The 17,946-nt window shown below is 47.6% G+C and overlaps 1 protein-coding gene across 1 annotated transcript in view; it reads right to left on the bottom strand.

Moving 5' to 3' along the window:
• Positions 1-4,964: 4,964 nt before the first annotated feature.
• The window catches only part of LOC146253166 (E3 ubiquitin-protein ligase rnf213-alpha-like), a 28,877-nt gene continuing 15,895 nt past the window's right edge, over positions 4,965-17,946 (bottom strand). The window contains exons 29-67 of the mRNA XM_084677269.1: positions 17,815-17,939; positions 17,604-17,717; positions 17,335-17,459; positions 17,131-17,253; positions 16,958-17,022; positions 16,715-16,868; positions 16,476-16,617; positions 16,103-16,294; positions 15,823-15,953; positions 15,561-15,718; positions 15,245-15,457; positions 14,841-15,028; positions 14,433-14,553; positions 14,227-14,327; positions 13,857-14,039; positions 13,586-13,752; positions 13,402-13,501; positions 13,202-13,316; positions 12,812-13,022; positions 12,278-12,477; positions 11,958-12,080; positions 11,735-11,845; positions 11,385-11,627; positions 10,949-11,024; positions 10,821-10,855; positions 10,575-10,675; positions 10,278-10,434; positions 9,990-10,164; positions 9,684-9,778; positions 9,292-9,543; positions 9,070-9,202; positions 8,709-8,792; positions 8,423-8,603; positions 7,967-8,168; positions 7,742-7,819; positions 7,211-7,408; positions 6,817-6,906; positions 6,402-6,580; positions 4,965-6,122 (exon numbers count right to left, since the gene is read on the bottom strand). Coding sequence (XP_084533395.1) covers positions 5,969-6,122; positions 6,402-6,580; positions 6,817-6,906; positions 7,211-7,408; positions 7,742-7,819; positions 7,967-8,168; positions 8,423-8,603; positions 8,709-8,792; positions 9,070-9,202; positions 9,292-9,543; positions 9,684-9,778; positions 9,990-10,164; positions 10,278-10,434; positions 10,575-10,675; positions 10,821-10,855; positions 10,949-11,024; positions 11,385-11,627; positions 11,735-11,845; positions 11,958-12,080; positions 12,278-12,477; positions 12,812-13,022; positions 13,202-13,316; positions 13,402-13,501; positions 13,586-13,752; positions 13,857-14,039; positions 14,227-14,327; positions 14,433-14,553; positions 14,841-15,028; positions 15,245-15,457; positions 15,561-15,718; positions 15,823-15,953; positions 16,103-16,294; positions 16,476-16,617; positions 16,715-16,868; positions 16,958-17,022; positions 17,131-17,253; positions 17,335-17,459; positions 17,604-17,717; positions 17,815-17,939 — 5,595 coding nt within the window. The 3' untranslated portion in view covers positions 4,965-5,968. The remainder of the gene's footprint in view (positions 6,123-6,401; positions 6,581-6,816; positions 6,907-7,210; positions 7,409-7,741; positions 7,820-7,966; positions 8,169-8,422; positions 8,604-8,708; positions 8,793-9,069; positions 9,203-9,291; positions 9,544-9,683; positions 9,779-9,989; positions 10,165-10,277; positions 10,435-10,574; positions 10,676-10,820; positions 10,856-10,948; positions 11,025-11,384; positions 11,628-11,734; positions 11,846-11,957; positions 12,081-12,277; positions 12,478-12,811; positions 13,023-13,201; positions 13,317-13,401; positions 13,502-13,585; positions 13,753-13,856; positions 14,040-14,226; positions 14,328-14,432; positions 14,554-14,840; positions 15,029-15,244; positions 15,458-15,560; positions 15,719-15,822; positions 15,954-16,102; positions 16,295-16,475; positions 16,618-16,714; positions 16,869-16,957; positions 17,023-17,130; positions 17,254-17,334; positions 17,460-17,603; positions 17,718-17,814; positions 17,940-17,946) is intronic.

The following is a 17,946-nucleotide window of genomic DNA, read 5'->3' as shown; positions in this document are numbered from 1 at the left end:
GCAATGTCTGTGTATAAAACAAGTCATGTGCGTGGGGGTGTTGCCTCTCAAAATCTTAGCCATCATCCCGACTTTGTTAGCAGTATTTATGGGTTTTGAATGAAAATCCCTTAGTAGCTATTAGCTAATCTGTAGTACTTATTATACCTAGGGAAAACAAAATATTCAGCAAAATATTTCATATCAGGCAACCCCTGCCTTCTTAATGTGAATCTCATGACAAGATCAGGAGGTCTGTTTATTTCTCTGCTTTGAGAAGCGCACCCCATTCGTTGTAATTAGTCTTTCATTGCAGAGTCGGGACACACAAGCTATAATCCAGGTTGTCTAATCTTGTACAGGAGATCCGTCCTCACTTCCATAGACCGTGGCAGAGTCACCAGGCTAGTTCTGACTCTGGCTCCACTGATAATCACTCTAATCCCCTGGTCTCCATGGTAAACAGAAACTATCACACACATATTATCTAGTCACAGCCAATAGCCTGTCAGGAACAAGAACTCCGACTGGAGGGAATGAATGAAAGGAATGGAGAAAGAAAACAAAGGGAAAGTCAGAGAGAGAGAGATAGAGTACAGAGAGGGTGAGCTTTAGGACTGGTTTTGAGACTTTAATTGTATGATGTAACATTGTCCTCTGTCTGCCAGGCAGCATCTGTGTTCTCAATGAGAGTTTTCTCTGGTGCAAGTCACAGTCCCACGTGCTTCTGACATTTTCCATTCTCATGAAAAACGATACTCATGTTTTTCTGTTGTTTGATTTATTTCACAAAAAGTCCTTCTACTTTGTGAAAATGTCACTGGCCTTTCACTGGTTCTGAACCTTCTCATCTCTCTCTCTCTCAAAGGGGAGCTGAAAAGGCTTTTGGACTCATCAAAACCAACGGAGGTGAAAGAGACCACCCCTGTGTGCTTTCAAATGTCTCCCAGCTCCTCCTCAGTCATCTCTGGACAGGCGTTCCACAGGTGGTTGAGGTAGGCCGGGCTGGTGTTACTCAGCTGCCCCCCGGCAGCCTGCCCTTAACCCTTTCCTCTGTGTGGCCCACGGTGCTGGGAGCCATTAGGAGCCCGAATCCAGCAGAACCAAAGTGCTAATCCCTCACACAGGAACTCCTGGGAAAGTGGGAACAGCTGAGGATCTTCTGGAGGCCTGGGGAACGAGGAGCAGCTGTGGCCTGCCTCCCCACCCTGGCTCAGCCACCAGAGCCCAGGGTGCAGGCACGATGGGGGGGTGGGGGAGTGTAGAACAGACAAGGGGCCTCGAAGGGAGGATGGAGGAGAGGATAGGTGGAGATGAGGATAGAATGAAAAGCCTCTAGGGTCATTTGTTCTGATCCCAGTAAAGTCGGAGTGGCCGTCGGTCTGGGATGTACAAGGATGGGATGGAAGCAAATCGAGAAGCACTGAATTGAATGCAAGATATTGGGACTTGTGTTGAACAACGATTTGTAGTGTCTAGAGCCATTAAATCAATTGTGGCAGTCGTGAGCCGTATCAAATACCAGAGCCCATTTGAAATGTTCCCTGGAGCTCAGAACCTGCTGCACAGCAGAAACCATTTCTGTTTCAGCACCTTATAAAAATACTCTTCTTCGGCCTTGAGACATAGTGTTCCAAACTGTTCCCCCTCAAACCAAATACAATCCTGATGAATGTGCTATATGTGTGTGTTGGGGGTGGGGGGGGGTGATCTTGGCTCCAATAATTGTATCCAGTGACTGTAGCTTTCCCAAAACAAGACAGGGAGAACGGCAGGGGCTTCTCACTTTGTAAGTGTAACACAGCACCGGACACCGCAACCTCCGCCTGCCCTGCTCCCTATTGTTATTTGGGAAATGCTAGACATATTTCTGGGCCTCTCAAACACCGTCTCATCTTACCATAACAAGCTAATTCAATATGAGGTATTATTGCTGCAGAGCGCAAAGGCAGAGCTGTCTACCTGCTGCAGACACTTTTGGTATTGAAATTCAAGCCCTGATAATGAAACTGGTGTAAAGTCTGGCTAAGATTTCATGACCTGGGTCTGGGTTCATGTGTCAGACATGACTTGGCCTGTTGTTTGATCACACAAGTGCAGCCAATCGGAAAGTGTCATCAAGTCGTAGGTTTTGAAGGGTATCGTTTCTATGCCAAGCTGTACATGCCAAGCTGTCTTATTAGTGGTCAGCTACAAGCATGTGTTGCTGACCGGTTATTATAAGACTGAGCAGAAAGGTCAAGTCAAGCAACAGAAGAGTTTCAAATGTCCTACTCATCTTAATGAGGGGAGCATGGCTTTGTCATCTCAGTTGTCACTGTAATGCCAAAACGTTGAATTATGCATTTTATATTCCATAATAAATGTGCTGTGTCTGCACTTTATGGGTAAACCACACAACTTCACAAATGTTTGGTAGTGTTTTGACTCTCTTTGATCGATATTATTATTTTCGAAAGCAATCATTATAGTTCCCTTGGGGAAATCTAATCATATTTCTTCCTTGATTTGTGTGGTGAAAAACATTCATTTTCAAACGTGAAAACACAGTGCCTGCCATAATCCCTTGTGGTATGTTCCCACTTAACATGTAATTGTATTTTCTCTTCACATATCTAATAGAACAACATGGCAGCTGAACTCTTAATTTCTTCCTTGTGCTTGGAGAGCAACCTAGGTGTTGAGTATGGGACGAAATGCATACAATTAGCTAATATGATTCACTGATGTGTTGTATTACTGTATGATGAAGTTTTTGACAAAGCAGACTGGGCAACTAGAGACACTGGGCCAAGCTCCCAGCTCTCACCCCACCCCGACCCACCACCACATACAGTTCTGATGACGTAGTAATTAAAAAACACTAATTCGATAATAACGCAATAACAGCAGCACCCCGGAGGGCTAATTTAAAGAAAACATTTACCCAACCTAGCAGTAAAGCGCATGTAATTCCCCATAGGAGATACAGTAGCCGATGTTGGTGTGTTTTTGCGGAGCTCTGGGGTATTCCAGGCTACTGATTTCATAGCGCAATCATTAACATCTAGGTTCCCCTTTTGGCAGGGAGCGACAGTCTGGCGTCAGCCCCGCCAGAGGATACCAGGTCCCCAAGGTGCAAACCTGATGAATATCTGACGGGGGTATCAAAGGGTTAAGTCGGAAGCTTGCCCTGAATGAGGGAACGCTGACAGTTGACGGGCGAGCCGGTCTTTGTTTTCCCTGGCTCCTGCAGTGGAGGAAGTCCAGAGGGCAGCGCATTGCAATAGAAACCAGGATGGTGGTGGTGGTGGTGGTGGTAGCCCTTATTCAAGGGCAACCTCCCACATACATGAACACACTGACTGTCTCAGGCTTGTGACCTTGCATGAACCAAACCCTGCTGAGTTTGTGTTGACCCTGTGAAATAACAAGCACCGTTTTTTTTTCATCTTGAAAGATGGCAGTGCAAAAAGTGGTCAGACATAGGCTTAGTTTTGTGCGGTTGCCAACCATAAGTGTATACATTAATAATAACAGACACAGTCATCACAGCTCTTTTAGATTATGGGTGAAATCTCTAATCCTATTCAGGATGTGTGCTGTTTCTCTTTCTCTCCAACAGTTCTCCCTCGTCATTGAACAAGCTGAAACCCTCAAGCCTAATGCCTGGGGAAGGCAGCTAGTGCCATCTAGTGGTCACACTCACTTTGCTGTTAACAGAGACGCTGCCATCAGAATATCTGCTCTGACAGTTTGTATGAGGAGAGTACCCTCCCAGAAAGGCAGCCACATCTCCAAAGATCTCACTTTGCCAAAGGTCAGAGGTCACGTGGTGTTACTTTTCCCAGGGTGATACCCAGCCTCCATGCCCTGCCTGGTGGACAGCTCCAGCCTGGTCCCCCTTAAAGGCCATCTTCATCCACCGATCACCCAACACCAATTGTCCCAAATCCATGAACTTGGATGTGCTCAATGTCCCAAATGTTCTCCTCATCAAAAGGACAGAGACAATGCTGGGGCAGGGGCTCATTTGGCCCCTTTGTGTCCCATCCTTTGTGCTGCCAGTACGTGGGCTCAGAAGCTCAGAACAGTGGAATGGAGCGTGATTGAGCTTGCTCACTGAGGCTTGGTCCCCTACCCCCTTGCCTGAGCACCGTAAATCACGCCTCGCACCCCCATTGTGGTCGTGTTGATCGTTTTCCCACAACAGGCCTTGTTAATGAACACGAGGCAGACTGGGGTCAGTAGGGGCAAGGTCAGGTCCCCCCCTTTGGACAGACAGAACTTGCCTATAGACAAGACATCCCATCACAGCACAGCAGTAAATTCAATCCGGATCATACGGAGGATATTGTCTGGAATATTCTCCTGTAATATGAAATTGTCACTTTGAAGGTCTGACCGACAGCTAGCCTAGTTAGGGGTCCATGGGCCGTCTTCTGTTCTCTGACAGTGGTGTAATAAACACAGCATTATGCTTCTAATGCATGTGTCAAGATATTGTTTGGGGAAGAATATCAGTCTTAATAAAGCAATTCATTGCTTTATTGCAGGAAATAACCTTCACCCCACGATTCGAGATGTCCTCCAGACTAGAATCCAGCCCACACGGTGGTCGTGGTTAAGTTCTGCAGAGGTCTCTCATAAACACTGTAATGCTGAAAGTTGCTTTGGTAAAGAGGAAATTAAGTTAAGAAGGCGTCCCCAACCCGTATCTCAGCTCTCAGGCCGGATCATGTCCATCCTGCTGATCAGAAACACATTGCCCTCCCAACAGAGCAGGGTCAAGGGGTCAGGTAAGCATTTCCCGTCTAACTAGGATTGTGTCTCTGAGTAGGATGTAAGGTGGGATCCCATTGGCTGGCCAAGGTCAGGTGGTGGGTTAAGCAGACAGATGACACCTACCCACCAAGATGACTGGCATACAATAGTGTAAACTTTGTCGCTTGTCGGAAAATAGTTTGTATATTAAGTTTAAACAACAACGACATTGCAAACAGACAAAAGAGTAGGCAGAACATTTATTTTGTCACAGCAACATGATGCTCTTTTGAACAATGGAGTACAGAAAGACAATTTGGTCCTACATTAAATCAAACGAGAGGAACAAAGTGCCACATAATGAGTTTGATTATTCCCTAAGGCTTCAGAGAACAGAGGCAGAAAGCATTGTCACATGTGTTGTGACAGAGGTGTACTGTGATACAACAATATGGGTTGAGGTAACCGACAGTGGCAGAAAGAAATATCTATCACAAAGACACGTTGTTATGGAGATGGCTAAAGACATACGCTCTGCCATAGTGCATGGAGTATTTGATTGGTTTGGTAAGTGGTTGCTTTTTCTGCATCAGACCTGATACATGATTCTATATCTATACAGATGTGCACCTGAGTTAACCATGTAACTTAACTATATTAGAATCAAACATCATCCTTCTCTCAAACTCTTACAACTTACCCTCATAGATTCACATTAAAAGAAGTGCAAATTAGAACATTTCAACATAACAATTAGCTGAAAGAAAAAAATGAAAAAAGATGTATATATTTGACCAGCTATGGGTTTTGATTAAGGTACATTGTTGATCAATAAAAGTCAGTTACTCAGACGTTTGTGTACGTATTGCACACATTTGTTTTAAGTTTTGGCAAAAATAAGAGTGCTTTTCAACACAAATTGCATTTCTTGCATGGTTTATGCTGTGTATACAGACAGCATACCCCTCATGATACAGGTACAAAATGGTTCAAATAATACACAAGATTGTAAACTTCCGGCCAAGAGAGAAAGGTTCACATACAACAGCCAAGTCAAAGGCATTTAATCTGATTGCTTCTTCAACACTTATTATAATTTAAGTATCGTGTAACTCACATTTTAAGATTTACCCGAGCAACAAACACAGTAAGAAACGGTGGAAAAATAAGCCAACCAACATTGCTGTTGTAGGTAAACTCAGTCTTACAGGGCAGTGAGAGCAGAGCACAAGTGCTTGGTTTGGCCCTATCTCTGGCTCCGCTCCTGCTTGAAGGCCACAGTCAGCTTCCAGACCTCCAGGTAATGGGACAAGAGGATCTCCCCAGGGAAGAACTCCTCCACCTCGGGTGAGACGTCCAGGTCTTTACGCTCCATGTAGGACACCAGCGTGTCTTTCAGACTAGAGGGAAGGCGGGTGGGGAAGAGGAGAAGGAAGGGGGGGGAGGGGGGGGCAGAATCAGTCTACATGTTAGCTCCATGCACAGGTCTAAGCGCCACATTGATATTCCAATTCTTCAAAACGTTTCCAATCTACTATAATCCAAACTGAAAAACACTGCATATTAAACATGGTGGTTAAACGGGGACATTTCAGGAGATGGTGTCGGTACGGCTGTCTCCTCCATCACCCTGTGGTATGTTAGGCCTGCTACTGGAGCTGGTGTGTAGCCTCTCTCACCTCCAGTTAGCTCTGTAGGTGTCTGGGGCCTGGGGGTTCCTGAGAACCAGGAGCAGGAACTCGTGCATCTCCAGCAGGAAGGGGTCAGCGCAGCCCTTGGAGAAGAAGCCTGTCAGGGCCCGACGCTCCTCCTCTCCCAGCGCTGTCCTGTACTCCTCCGACAAGCCCACAAACGGGTCCTGGAAGGGGGGGGAGGGCAGGGGAGACAAGGGCACGTGTTAACGAACCCTGGTGGTGACTTGTGTGTGTGCTCCGAGTACAAAGGGTGCAGAATCCCAACTCCGTGAAGGATGTAATGAACGGCCCCTTTCTCGGTTGGGTCGGACCAATCACGCGCACCCAGGTATCTGACCGTATTTGTATATGAGTCTGAGTCTCAGGACTGCTGAGCAGTGCTGCGGCGAGAGGCTTTTACCCTCTTGAGACGCAGCATGTTCTCTGACTTGAGGGATGTGAGGAGCTGCCACAGGGCCACACAGTGCTTCAGACTGCACCTGTTCAGGGTCTGTGAAGGACAGGACACAACGGGAGAGATGAGAAGACAAATGGAGGGATCGCACGTCAAGAACCAGATTGTGTTCCAAAAACAGAGCTGGCCTTCACCGTGGTAGAGGAGGAGGCACACGGGTAGCTGTGTGTTCAAGCTAGAGGGAGGAGAGAGAGAGAGAGAGAGAGAGAGAGAGAGAGAGAGAGAGAGAGAGAGGGGGGGGGAAGAGAGAGAGAGAGGGGGAGGAAGAGGGAGGAAAAGAGAGGAAGGAAGAGAGAGATAGAGAGAAAGAGACAAACACAAAGAGAGAGAGGCCTCTAACCTTGAGGATGTGTGGGTCCGTCTGGTCTCCCATCTGCAGCACATCCGTCAGGTAGCAGTCCAGCTGCATGGAGGCCTCCCCCCCGGTCATGGCCAAGAAGCCCAGGGCCACCTCCACCGTGGCCAGGGCCTCACACACCTCACTGTAGGACTGCAGCTCCCCCGCCAGGCCCGCCAGGGCCAGGGCTGCCAGCGACTCCTGAAGGACAGGGGAGGGGTGTGAAGGGAGTGTAGGGAGTCAGGTGGCTGAGCGGTTAAGGAATCGGGCTAGTAATCAGAAGGTTGCTGGTTCGAATCTCGGCCGTGCATAAATGACTTAATGTCCTTGAGCAAGGCATTTCACCCTATTTGCCTCGGGGGGAATATCCCTGTACTTACTGTAAGTCGCTCTGGATAAGAGCGTCTGCTAAATGACTAAATGTGAACAGTAACACACAGGTCACACACACGTGTCTCTTACACACACACACACAGACAGGGCACACATGATATACATCGTGTACATCAATCGTACAAGCAACGCAAAACTCACTTGTCCGACTTTTTCTTTCACATCCTTGAGGATATTCTCATAATTGCGGTCATGTCTGTTCACCAGTGTGGGGATGCCCTGTTTTGATGACGTGGAAGAAAAGAAAAAAAAAACATCAAAGATGGCTAACGGACAAAACACGTGTTTACGTCCCGTGCGCGTGTGTGTGCGAACTGGAAGCGGGCACGCATGTGTGTTTGCCTAGTACGGCATGCACGCGCTCACGTTGAGGGTGATGCGGGGTTTGCCCTGCAGGAAACGCGTGAGGATCTGCTGCTGGATCTTGGACAGGTCGTACTCATGCAGGGTCTCCTGGCCTCGCTCCATGCTGTACTGGCAGTTGGACAGGACCAGGGCCAGCAGATCTCTCTCCAACTCGTAGCGGACCACGTGGAGGTCTGTCAGGTCGGCCGGGCTCACAGTGTAGCTGAAGGAGGGAGAGAGGGAGAGAGAGAGAGAGAGAGAGGGGGGGGGGGGGGAGAGAGAGGGGGAGAGAGAGAGAGAGAGAGAGAGAGAGAGAGAGAGAGAGAGAGAGAGAGAGAGAGAGAGAGAGAGAGAGAGAGAGAGAGAGAGGCATGTTTTTTGGAGCAGCTGTAAGAATGCAGTGGAGATACGTTCTCCCTCGAGAGTCTTTATGAATATAAGGGACAGGTCAATAAAGTGGTCTGACAGTGGCCCTACCTGGTCTGCTCCCCGGTGTGTTTGTCCACACAGTAGACCATGTCGTTGTGCAGAGCGATGAGGTAGCTAACCAACGCTGTGGAGCACAGGCCCGGACCCTGCCGCCGTGGCAACAGCACCTGAAAGTCGCTGTTCAGGTCCAGGTCCTCTTGGCAGAACTCAGCGGGGATCTTAATCTCACCTGTACCCAAGACACAGGCTCAGCTGGTGTAATCCATGTGGCCAAGACCGAGAGGTGGGTTTGAGCCACACGATCGTGGTTGTTTCGGTCTGTTTGTTATCTTACCGTTCGTTTCCAGAGACACCCTGAGCTGATTCCAAGTTGTCAGGAAGATTTGGATGCGTTTCTCGTACCAGGATTTCAGAGTGGCTACGATGAAAATAACCCATTTGTTAATGCATGTTGTAGACACACACATTCAATATCACATCCTGGTCATGAGCCAGCTGGGACAACAAAGAGCATGTTGCATTTCAACAGGATTGAATCCCAAGTAGCCTTTGTAGAGACTGAGCACTAACGGCGCCTGGCCATCTTGCTACAGTGAAGCTATTCACCAACACAGACAGACTATGGGCAAGGCAAACTTTTCTGGCTTTGTCGCCCCCCGTCTTTGACCCGGTACTTGAACCCAGCGCTCTTGTACCTGCTTTCTGGTTGTTGAGGAACTCTCCAATGGTGTTGCAAGGCAGGTCTGAGACGTTCTGCAAGCTCTTCACCAGGTCCCTCTGCAGGGCCAGCAGGTCAGGCAGGAACCGCACCAGACGCACCTCGGCCTCCTACAGCCACAGCCAGAGAGACGCTCATCACCGACTGAACACAAGCTCAACTACTTTTTCCGAAGCGTGTCTTTCCCCCGGCCCCGTACCTTCTGCAGGAACCTCCAGAGGACGGGGAGGGCGTCCTTGCCGTCGTTCTGCTCCACGATGTGGGCGAGGCTGAGCAGGGACACCCTCTCCCTGCAGCTCCACACGGCAGAGCCGTGGATGAGGGAGGCCTGGGGCAGCGAGGACATGAACAGGACCGGGTCCCCGAACACCAGATTCATGATGGGGTTGGAGGAGACCCGAGTGTCGGCCCGGATGAAGCCGTTGACCTTGTTGAGGTGCCTGTCCAGGTCCTGGAGACGTGGGAGGAGGTGGAGGACGATCATGAGAAGGAGACCAAAGAAGGGAGAGTACGGACAATGGGTGGACTGTTTCTGATAGCACCGGAACCCTGTTGAGAGGTTTCAGGAATTGTGTCCCCCTTCTATCGTACCTTGAGCTGAGGAGCGATGACGTCATTGCTGACAGTGGTCTCCCAGGCGTTTCTGGCCTCTTTGGTGGAGAGGCGGTTATCGTACTGAACAGGCCCTGGAACGCAAACACCTCACAGTCTTTAACTGAACTCAAGACGACGACATGGATAAAGTCCATCCAATGCTCTTTCATTACACTTGGAGCCAATTTGTCTGCCGAGAATAAAATGTCAGTTGTGACTATGAATTGACCTTGAAAAAGTGACTACACAGGAGGAAAGATGTAGTTTAGAGTAGCAGGACAAGCAGGGGTCGTAGCCTCTTACACTGTCCAGGCTGAGGAGGCTCCAGCAGGCTGCTGATCACCAGGTGGACGGTGCTGACCGTGTCGTCGGCTCCTTTCCCCAGGGACCTGGTGAGCTGCTCCACGTCCTTCTGCACGTGGGCCATGAGGAACGTCTCTGGGTCTGCCACTGGAGGCTTGATGAGGGCAGCAACGTGCTGGAGTCCAAAGAGAGAAAGACAGAGAGGCGGACGAGCGACATTCAGAGTCAAGTGAGTCGAATGCTCGTCAAACTAGCATTGTGGTTCCACCTGTGCTTGTGTGTGTCTACCTGACGGTGATTGGTGGAGCCCCGTAGCATGGCCATGTGGGTGAGCAGGCGGACCAGGTTGAAGGGCACGGGAGACATGTTCTTGGTGTCCATCATGTCAGGCTGGGCCCTGCGCCCGGGGTCTCCCAGCACGTGGCCAGTCTGGGTGCGGTCGCCCCTGAGGAGACACACCCAAACACTTCCTCACTAACGAGGACGAGACCATGGGGCTCAGGCGGCCATGTTGAAGGGAATTTTCTTCGTTTGGAACCACACGGATTCAGGCACGTGGATGTTAGTGAGCGGGACTGTACTCACTGGTCCTCAGCAACATTGAAGCCTTGGACTGGTCTGTGGTTGTCTCCTCCAATCACCGCTCCACAGTCAAGACACTTGCTTCTCTCCATTGGTTGGCCACACTGTATAAATGATGGGGTTGGCTGAATATAAGTCTTTTAAATGTTTCATGAATAAAAAAATAAAAAAGTTGATACAGAAAGCATCCACCAATAACAAAAGAGTCACAATGTGTCACTATGCTTAAATTTGCATCATGCTACATACCTCTCCAATGGTACAAGGGTGACCATTTGGACACACTGTGGAAGATAACGAGTAGGGTTATGACGAAGAATGTTTGATAGGATCTTTTGAATGTCCTCTGATATGCAGTTGCCTTAGTCAGTACTCACAGTACCACTGCAATGTTCCCATGGCCTGGCGAGCTACTGCTAGCATGTCCTCTGGCATAGTGGGTAGGAAGGCTCTCTGTGGAATAACCATTACGTCTCAGTGAATTTGTTGATTAATGGGATTCATTGACATTTCTGAATTCCCATAAATCCCAAAATTTTCATTTTGGCGCATCACTAGCATCACGTGTTATAGTTTTTATTAGATTTTCTTTATTAAAGTTGGTGGATGCTGGGGGGGATAAACATTCAAATATGCACCGGATCTAAATTTGTTTTGGTTACTTCCATATTATCCAGCACACTATCTTCCCCACTTTCAAACATGCCCCTAGAAAATCCAGGTGCTACGATGCAACAGCTCGAACCAACACAGCATTCCTGAAGGAGAAAGACCAGGCGGCGCGAGACAGGCTTGAGGGGACAGTGTGCCCACCTGCATGTTGGCGGGCACCAGTGCCAGCTGCTTAAGGGGCGTCATCACGCCCGGGTTCCCACAGAGCAAGACAGCAGCCAGGTGAACTGTGAGCTCCACCACCACACTCTCTGCTGTAGAGGCCCCCTGTCGGACTCCCATGGCCCCCAGCTGGTTGGCCACCAGAGCCCGGGCAAAAGCCTTCACTTCTGGGGTGACCAGGACTTTAGAGGTCTCAATAAAAGCTACCAGCGTCTCACATTGCTAGGAGAGGTGAGTACAGAAAGAGTCACTCATACTTGGTCACGTGTTGTAAAGACAAGTCTCCCAAATCGGTTTATGTTATGAGGATTTGATGTGGAGAGACTGACCTGAGGTTTGGGGTGGAAGGCGGGGTTAGCTGCCCTGTAGAGAGAGGTGACTTCTCTGAACAGAGCCAGGAGGAGGTAGACTGTCCTTCTGTGTGGCGGACACGCACAGCCCTACACACACACACACACACGGGCTTATGAGCAAGTCTTTTCTCCGAACAATGTAGCCTACACTAGCATGTACTATGATTATTCGTTTTGAGGTTAAACAGAACAGAATTACCTCGCAAGCCGCATCCAATCTCTTCGCTTTGCCCTCCACCATGACCTTGGCGACAGCATCTCGAACTGCCTTGTAATCCTCTCCACACACGAGGTACTGATCTATGAGGCTGTCATCTTGACTCTGACAGGTGGAGAACAGAGAGAATCCACACACAGTGCTACCGTTCACTGTATGCCCAACAAATACAGAACCAGAATCATCTATAATCAGAGTGCATGGCTATACTGTTGCAAATCAACACAGGATCAAATGAGAAGATCCAGTATTTATTTCAAGAATGCCATAGACAATAGCCAAAGACTATAGCCAGCAGTTACCTGCTGAAGAATTTCTTCAGGGAACAGCCAGCGGACGCTGGCCTCTTTCTGGAGCTTCTGGACAAACTCGACTCCGTGCTGGCTGCAGATCTTGCGGATCAGGTAGACCCTGTACCAGTCATTCCTGCTGTGCTCGCACAGCTCCATCACACTGGCCAGGAACGCAGCGGAACCATTCCGGGGTCCGCTCTGGGATACTTCTAGGCAAGGGAGAGAGTCACAATGTGTACTTCTTGTTTTTGGCTACCCGCAATGCTTTGGGGCTATCTTGTTGTTATTATCAGTGACCTATGCACTTTGTAAAGCTCTCTCTTGGAAGTCGCTTTGGATAAAAGCGTCTGCTAAATGAATAAATGTAATGTAAATGTAAATGAGAGAGAGGGCCGAGCGACATGACAACAATGAATATTATACAAGAAATACATTGTTCGAAAACCGTCCAACCAGACTCTTCCAAGTGGATGGAATCGCTGTCAGGCTGTCATCGCTACAGGACACTTGACATATGATCCCAAATACCAGACGACGAGGTACCTGTGACATCCAGGGAGTCCACTAGCAGGCTTGCAGCCAGATCCAGACACAAGCGCGTCCTGGCTATCTGCTGTAGGTACTCCACGGTGGCGCCCTGGGCCCCCGAGGCAGCGTGCGACTGCAGGAAGTCCCCCAGGAAGGCTCTCTCGTCCCTCAGACACGCCTGCTGCTCTGCCACTGTGTGCCACTGCGTCCTCTCAAACATCGAGTCCTGGAAACAACCACAGGAAGCAACTGCGATCACTCTGGAACTCACTATTTGGAATTTAGAAACTTTTTTGCGGCAACACCTATAATTAGTGTCATATATGTTGATTCATTTAAAAGCATTTTTTTTTTTATGACAATCATGTATGAGGTACAGGCAATGCTCTGGTTATTCAGACATACCTCCAAGCAGTTTATGTAAAGGGAGTACAGATTTGTTTTGTCTGACTCCTCCAAGATGTTGGATTGCTCCACTGCAGTCAGGTGATGTTGCAGGTAGCCTTTGATGTCATTAAAGCTTGAAGAAAATCCATTGAATTACCAAATGTGGACCACGACTTACAAAACATTGTGAATGTAAAAAGCAACCATTTGCTCCTTACCTGTACTTGAGCAGAAGTTTGAGCACTACAGACCGCACCACTGGGTTTTTATCCACAGAGTCATCAAAGGGAGAAAGCGCCTTGGTCAGAATCTGCTTGCCTAACCAGGAAAAACAACACATCATCAGAATACCACAGACTCAGACATCCACCCAAACAAACATGAAGAGCTGTTCCAACATACTTCTGAGGATGGGTACAGCTTGGACCTCCACCATGAGGAATGACAGAAGGTGGCGAATAATGTTCTGACAGGGGGGGGTGTTGTCCTTGAAGCACACGGTGGAGACCATGTCTATGAAGAAGGCATTGCACCGTTTCCTGAACTGGGCGTTCCGGTTGATGAGTTGACTGCAAATAAAAACACCATCAATCCATGACAAAAAGGAAAAATTCATCCTTTCATTGTTTTTCATTGTTTTTCTTTTGAGGTGGGCAGGTGAGTATTTCCATACCGTATGTCCTCTGAGGGTTGGAAGGAGAGATCGTCGGGAACAGCATCCATACACAGAGGACAGTACATTTGGCCTGGGATCAGCCACTGTTTGATGCAGCCCAGGCAGTAGATGTGTTTGCAGGGCAGACTGAGGGGTTCCTGAGGGTCGCCCAAACACACTGGGCATGGCTGGAGGCCAAACCTGATTGGGCAAAAGAGGGCGTCCACCCATTATTGTCCTGGATTTGAAACTTGGAGTGAAGTTGAAACATTCAAGCAAATCTTTGTCTTGTCATTGCCTTGTTGATAACAGTGTATGTAATTGGAAATGATCATGTATTTTTGATCGTACACTTAAACACAGCGGCACATAGAAAAACCATCCACACCTGAAGAAACACTCCACTGCTCCATCTTTGCAGGCCTTCAATATAGCGATCACATCTTCAAACGGCTTCTGCATTTTTAGGTCAGAACTCTTTTCCAGTACCTTGACAGGGTTAACAGAAAGAATGCACTTGTAGACTATACATCCTTGTCCGTCATGGCTAGGGGGTTGAACAAGACTCATGACTAGATGATGAACAAAACTTACTTTGCCAAGTCCTCGCGTGTGCTCCAAGACAAGTGTTTTCAGTTTCACCTCGACTCCCTCGATGCCCAGCAACATGTGCTCCACGAACAAAGACAGGGAGAAGATGCGGTTCCACCCAGTCCTAGAAGGTACCACACAAAGTCAGCACACATGGTGCAAAAAAAGTACAATATAGTGACGTCAATTAAACACACACTGCAATAGTCTGGAATAGTTTTATTTCTAAGAGTGCAGATCAAAGAAAAGTCGCATTTAGAATACAATCAAAGGGATTGATGGTAGCTCTGTGACCTTGTTGCGTGCCCTGGTCGTACAGCTCAGAATCAGGTGGGGTTTACAGTAATGCATAACGAGTATGATGACGCATAGTAAGAACCACCCGTTTCATTAGATCGACATGGAACTTACTGGACCCTGCCAGCCATGGTCTTGCTCCTCTCTCCGTAATGCCTCACACTCTCCTCGGAGCACACCAGCTCTATGGGGACCTGCAGCCTCTTGACCTGCCTGAGCCAGGCCCGTCTCTGGGAGTCTGTGTCCAGAGCCTGGGGCTCCAGGAACTCGACGGAGGCCAACGCTGCATACACATCCAGGACCTTAGAGGCGTGGGGCGAAAGGGAGGATAGCCTTTGAGCTGAAATGATATTAGGTAAAAACCCATTCAAGCTCACAAAGACTAAGAGCCGTTAAAAAGCCATGTTGTGGGCAGCAACGGGTCTCTGCCTTTGCTTTTGCATTACCATTTGTGGTGTTCCCCAATTAATTTAAAGATAGGGTTTCCATGACCATCGTGAACCAGGGCATCGTCTTACCAGCTCGGCCCCCTCCCTGGCGTGGATGTTGCCCTGGAGAGCAGCAGGCATCTGGGGCTCAATGTGGATCATCCTGGAGAGGTTCTGCAAACGGGTCTTAAATTTGTGGTAGGCCGCGTGGACCCAAGGTAGTGACAGCACTTCATTTTCCATGGAGACTTCAGAATGGACTCGCAGCTCGTTAACACAGCAATTCAGGGCACCACATAGGAGCTGAGGGTTAGATGGTTTGTGAGCATCAACACAAACACTCAAGAAAATCCACAAGATCTACCAAAGTGAAAATCATAAACCTTTTAAGACTGAATGATCCTACCTGTAGATCATGCTCAGAGGAAAGGTTCATTGTCATGGAGATGAAATCCTGCAGGTATCTATGGAAAAACTCTTCCTGCATCTGCTTCTCTGCTTTCAAGATGTATCTGCCCAGTGGAGTCTTCCCAAAGAACTCCTCAAACTGACTTTGAGTGTGGCCTATCAGGTGATAGGAAATGGTATCTCATTCACACTCAGTGCACTCAAACAAGAGACTGACACACAGCAGCAACCTATTTATTTGTTAAGTTGCATGCAGTTACCTTCACGATGAAGAGCATGAACCCACAGTTCATCCAGGTAGTCCTTGATCCTCCAGCTGAAAGGCATGCTGCAGCTGACATTTTTATCTGGAGAAATGTAGTTCTGGACCAGGATAGTATGGGACTCGGCGCTGTGTGAAGGAAAGGATTTTTAGAGAATGATAATCAAAACAAGGATAGAACCTGCATCTAGACTGGAAAAGAAATAGTGCGAAATAGTGCACTATTTACTCGACTCGCAATGATGAACTAAAAGTGTTACACCGCAGATGTTACTAACTTGTGGTCCACTCTTGCATAGGGGACATCCAGTAGTTTATCATTCCCAAAGATGTCCAACCACAGCTTCTTGATAGGGTCACTAGAGTTGGTGTCCAGAAGGATGTCCAGGTTTTGGTCACGGTCGACGACAGAGATCAGCTGAGCCAGAAAGGGTACGACCACAGCTTGGACACGCTTCCACAGGGTGTGTCTGTTAGGGTTAGTGTTATTGTATGTTGAGTTTAGTATTCCTTAATAGGTAATAAGTGCCTTATAAGGATGTTTATCAACATGAAAACGTGTTAAGACTTACTACCTTCCTATGGCCTAATTGCTTTTTAACTTATTACAATCACCGAGACCTAAAATATAACAGAAAATGGTTTTGTTACCTGAACGTGCCACCCTCTTGTAAAGCATCAATGTTGGACGCCTCCTTGATGACCCAGTTGTTTTTATTTGAAGAGAGGGTACTGCTATCGTAGGTGACCAGCAGAGAATGAAGGCGTCTTTTCACAGTTTTCAAGAATTCTCCTTCAGACAAGAAACATTGTAAAGAAATGATGTTTTAGCAGTTTGCGACAAGATGGTATCAAGAGAATGAGTGGAAAACGGATCACGGTTTGCACACCTCTTATTTCTTCGTTGTCGGACAGAAGAGTCAGCAGGATCTCAACTCTCCTGGTGCTGCGGCTGCCACCCTCTACTTGGTCTCTGAGCATGCCCACCGCACTCTGGACACAGCTACGCACCAGTGCTGTTGTGTCCACAAAACTCTCCAAGCCCTGTGGCATGTCATAAAGAAAAGGAAAATAAGCAGCAGCCTCGACACAACAATGACAAATGACGATTAACTTGTTTTAACTGAACTCACAGACTGGTCCCCCTGTTCCGTCTCAGGTAGCTCTGTCTCAGAGTACATGTCATCAATCTCCATAGCTACGCAAACACAGAAAGTTATTGGTACTTGTCGATTATTTTATATATTTGTGCATTATTTTTTATAATCTATTGAAAACATATACAAGAACAATTCTATATATTTACGTTCACTCTGATCTTGCTTTTCCTCAAAGAGTTGGCTTATTGTCAGATTGCGCAAGGCTTTGATGTCTGACACAATGTCTTTTGATCTTCTCAGGTCATCTATATGGACTGACCTCCATGGACCTTTAGGGAAAAATGCTTTTGAATGTTTCATCCGAAATAGTTAAAAATGTACTTCAAAAGTTTATCTCCAAATGACCTTACCTCCATGAAATCCAACATAAGAAGTCCCTCCTTCCATCCTTGGCAGTTTGGTGATAAAGTAGATGAAAACCTTCCCATCTATCTCCTCACGTCTTGACTTGTTGATTTCGTTAATGGCCGAATATCTTAAAAACCAAACAGAATCACTCTTAAAACATGAACCTGAGAGTGAGAGCAGAAGACAAAGGACCAGGGGAAAACGCATAACAGCAGGGCCGTAACACTCATTACCACTGACTCACAAGTCAAAATATTTAGACTTGACTTACTTTGCAGATGCAATAAGATTTGCGCTGTGGGAAGCTTCCACAAAGTCAGACTGAATGATAAGGATCTTGTTGCTAGTTGCATTCTTCCTTTTGGTTTCTCTTGTGAGAAAATGTCTGAGGAGAGAAGTTTATTTTATTTATTTTTAAAGACTGTAGAATAGTTTTTGTTATTAAAATCATTCCATACGACACCTCTTTTCAATAAACAAACCTGATCTTTTTGAGGAAGGAATATTCGGTGTCAAATTGCTGTAGAGAGAGGAGTTCTACACTCTGCACCATTTCCTCCAGTGGTCCAATGTCACATGTCGTCAGAAGTCTGGAGAATGTTGTCACCTAAGAA

Source organism: Hypomesus nipponensis, chromosome 17, assembly GCF_054491055.1.
Source record: "Hypomesus nipponensis isolate SF chromosome 17, ASM5449105v1, whole genome shotgun sequence".
In the NCBI taxonomy this organism is placed as follows: domain Eukaryota; kingdom Metazoa; phylum Chordata; class Actinopteri; order Osmeriformes; family Osmeridae; genus Hypomesus; species Hypomesus nipponensis.
Note: the sequence above shows the minus strand (reverse complement) of the source record. Positions and strands in the feature narration are given on the sequence as shown.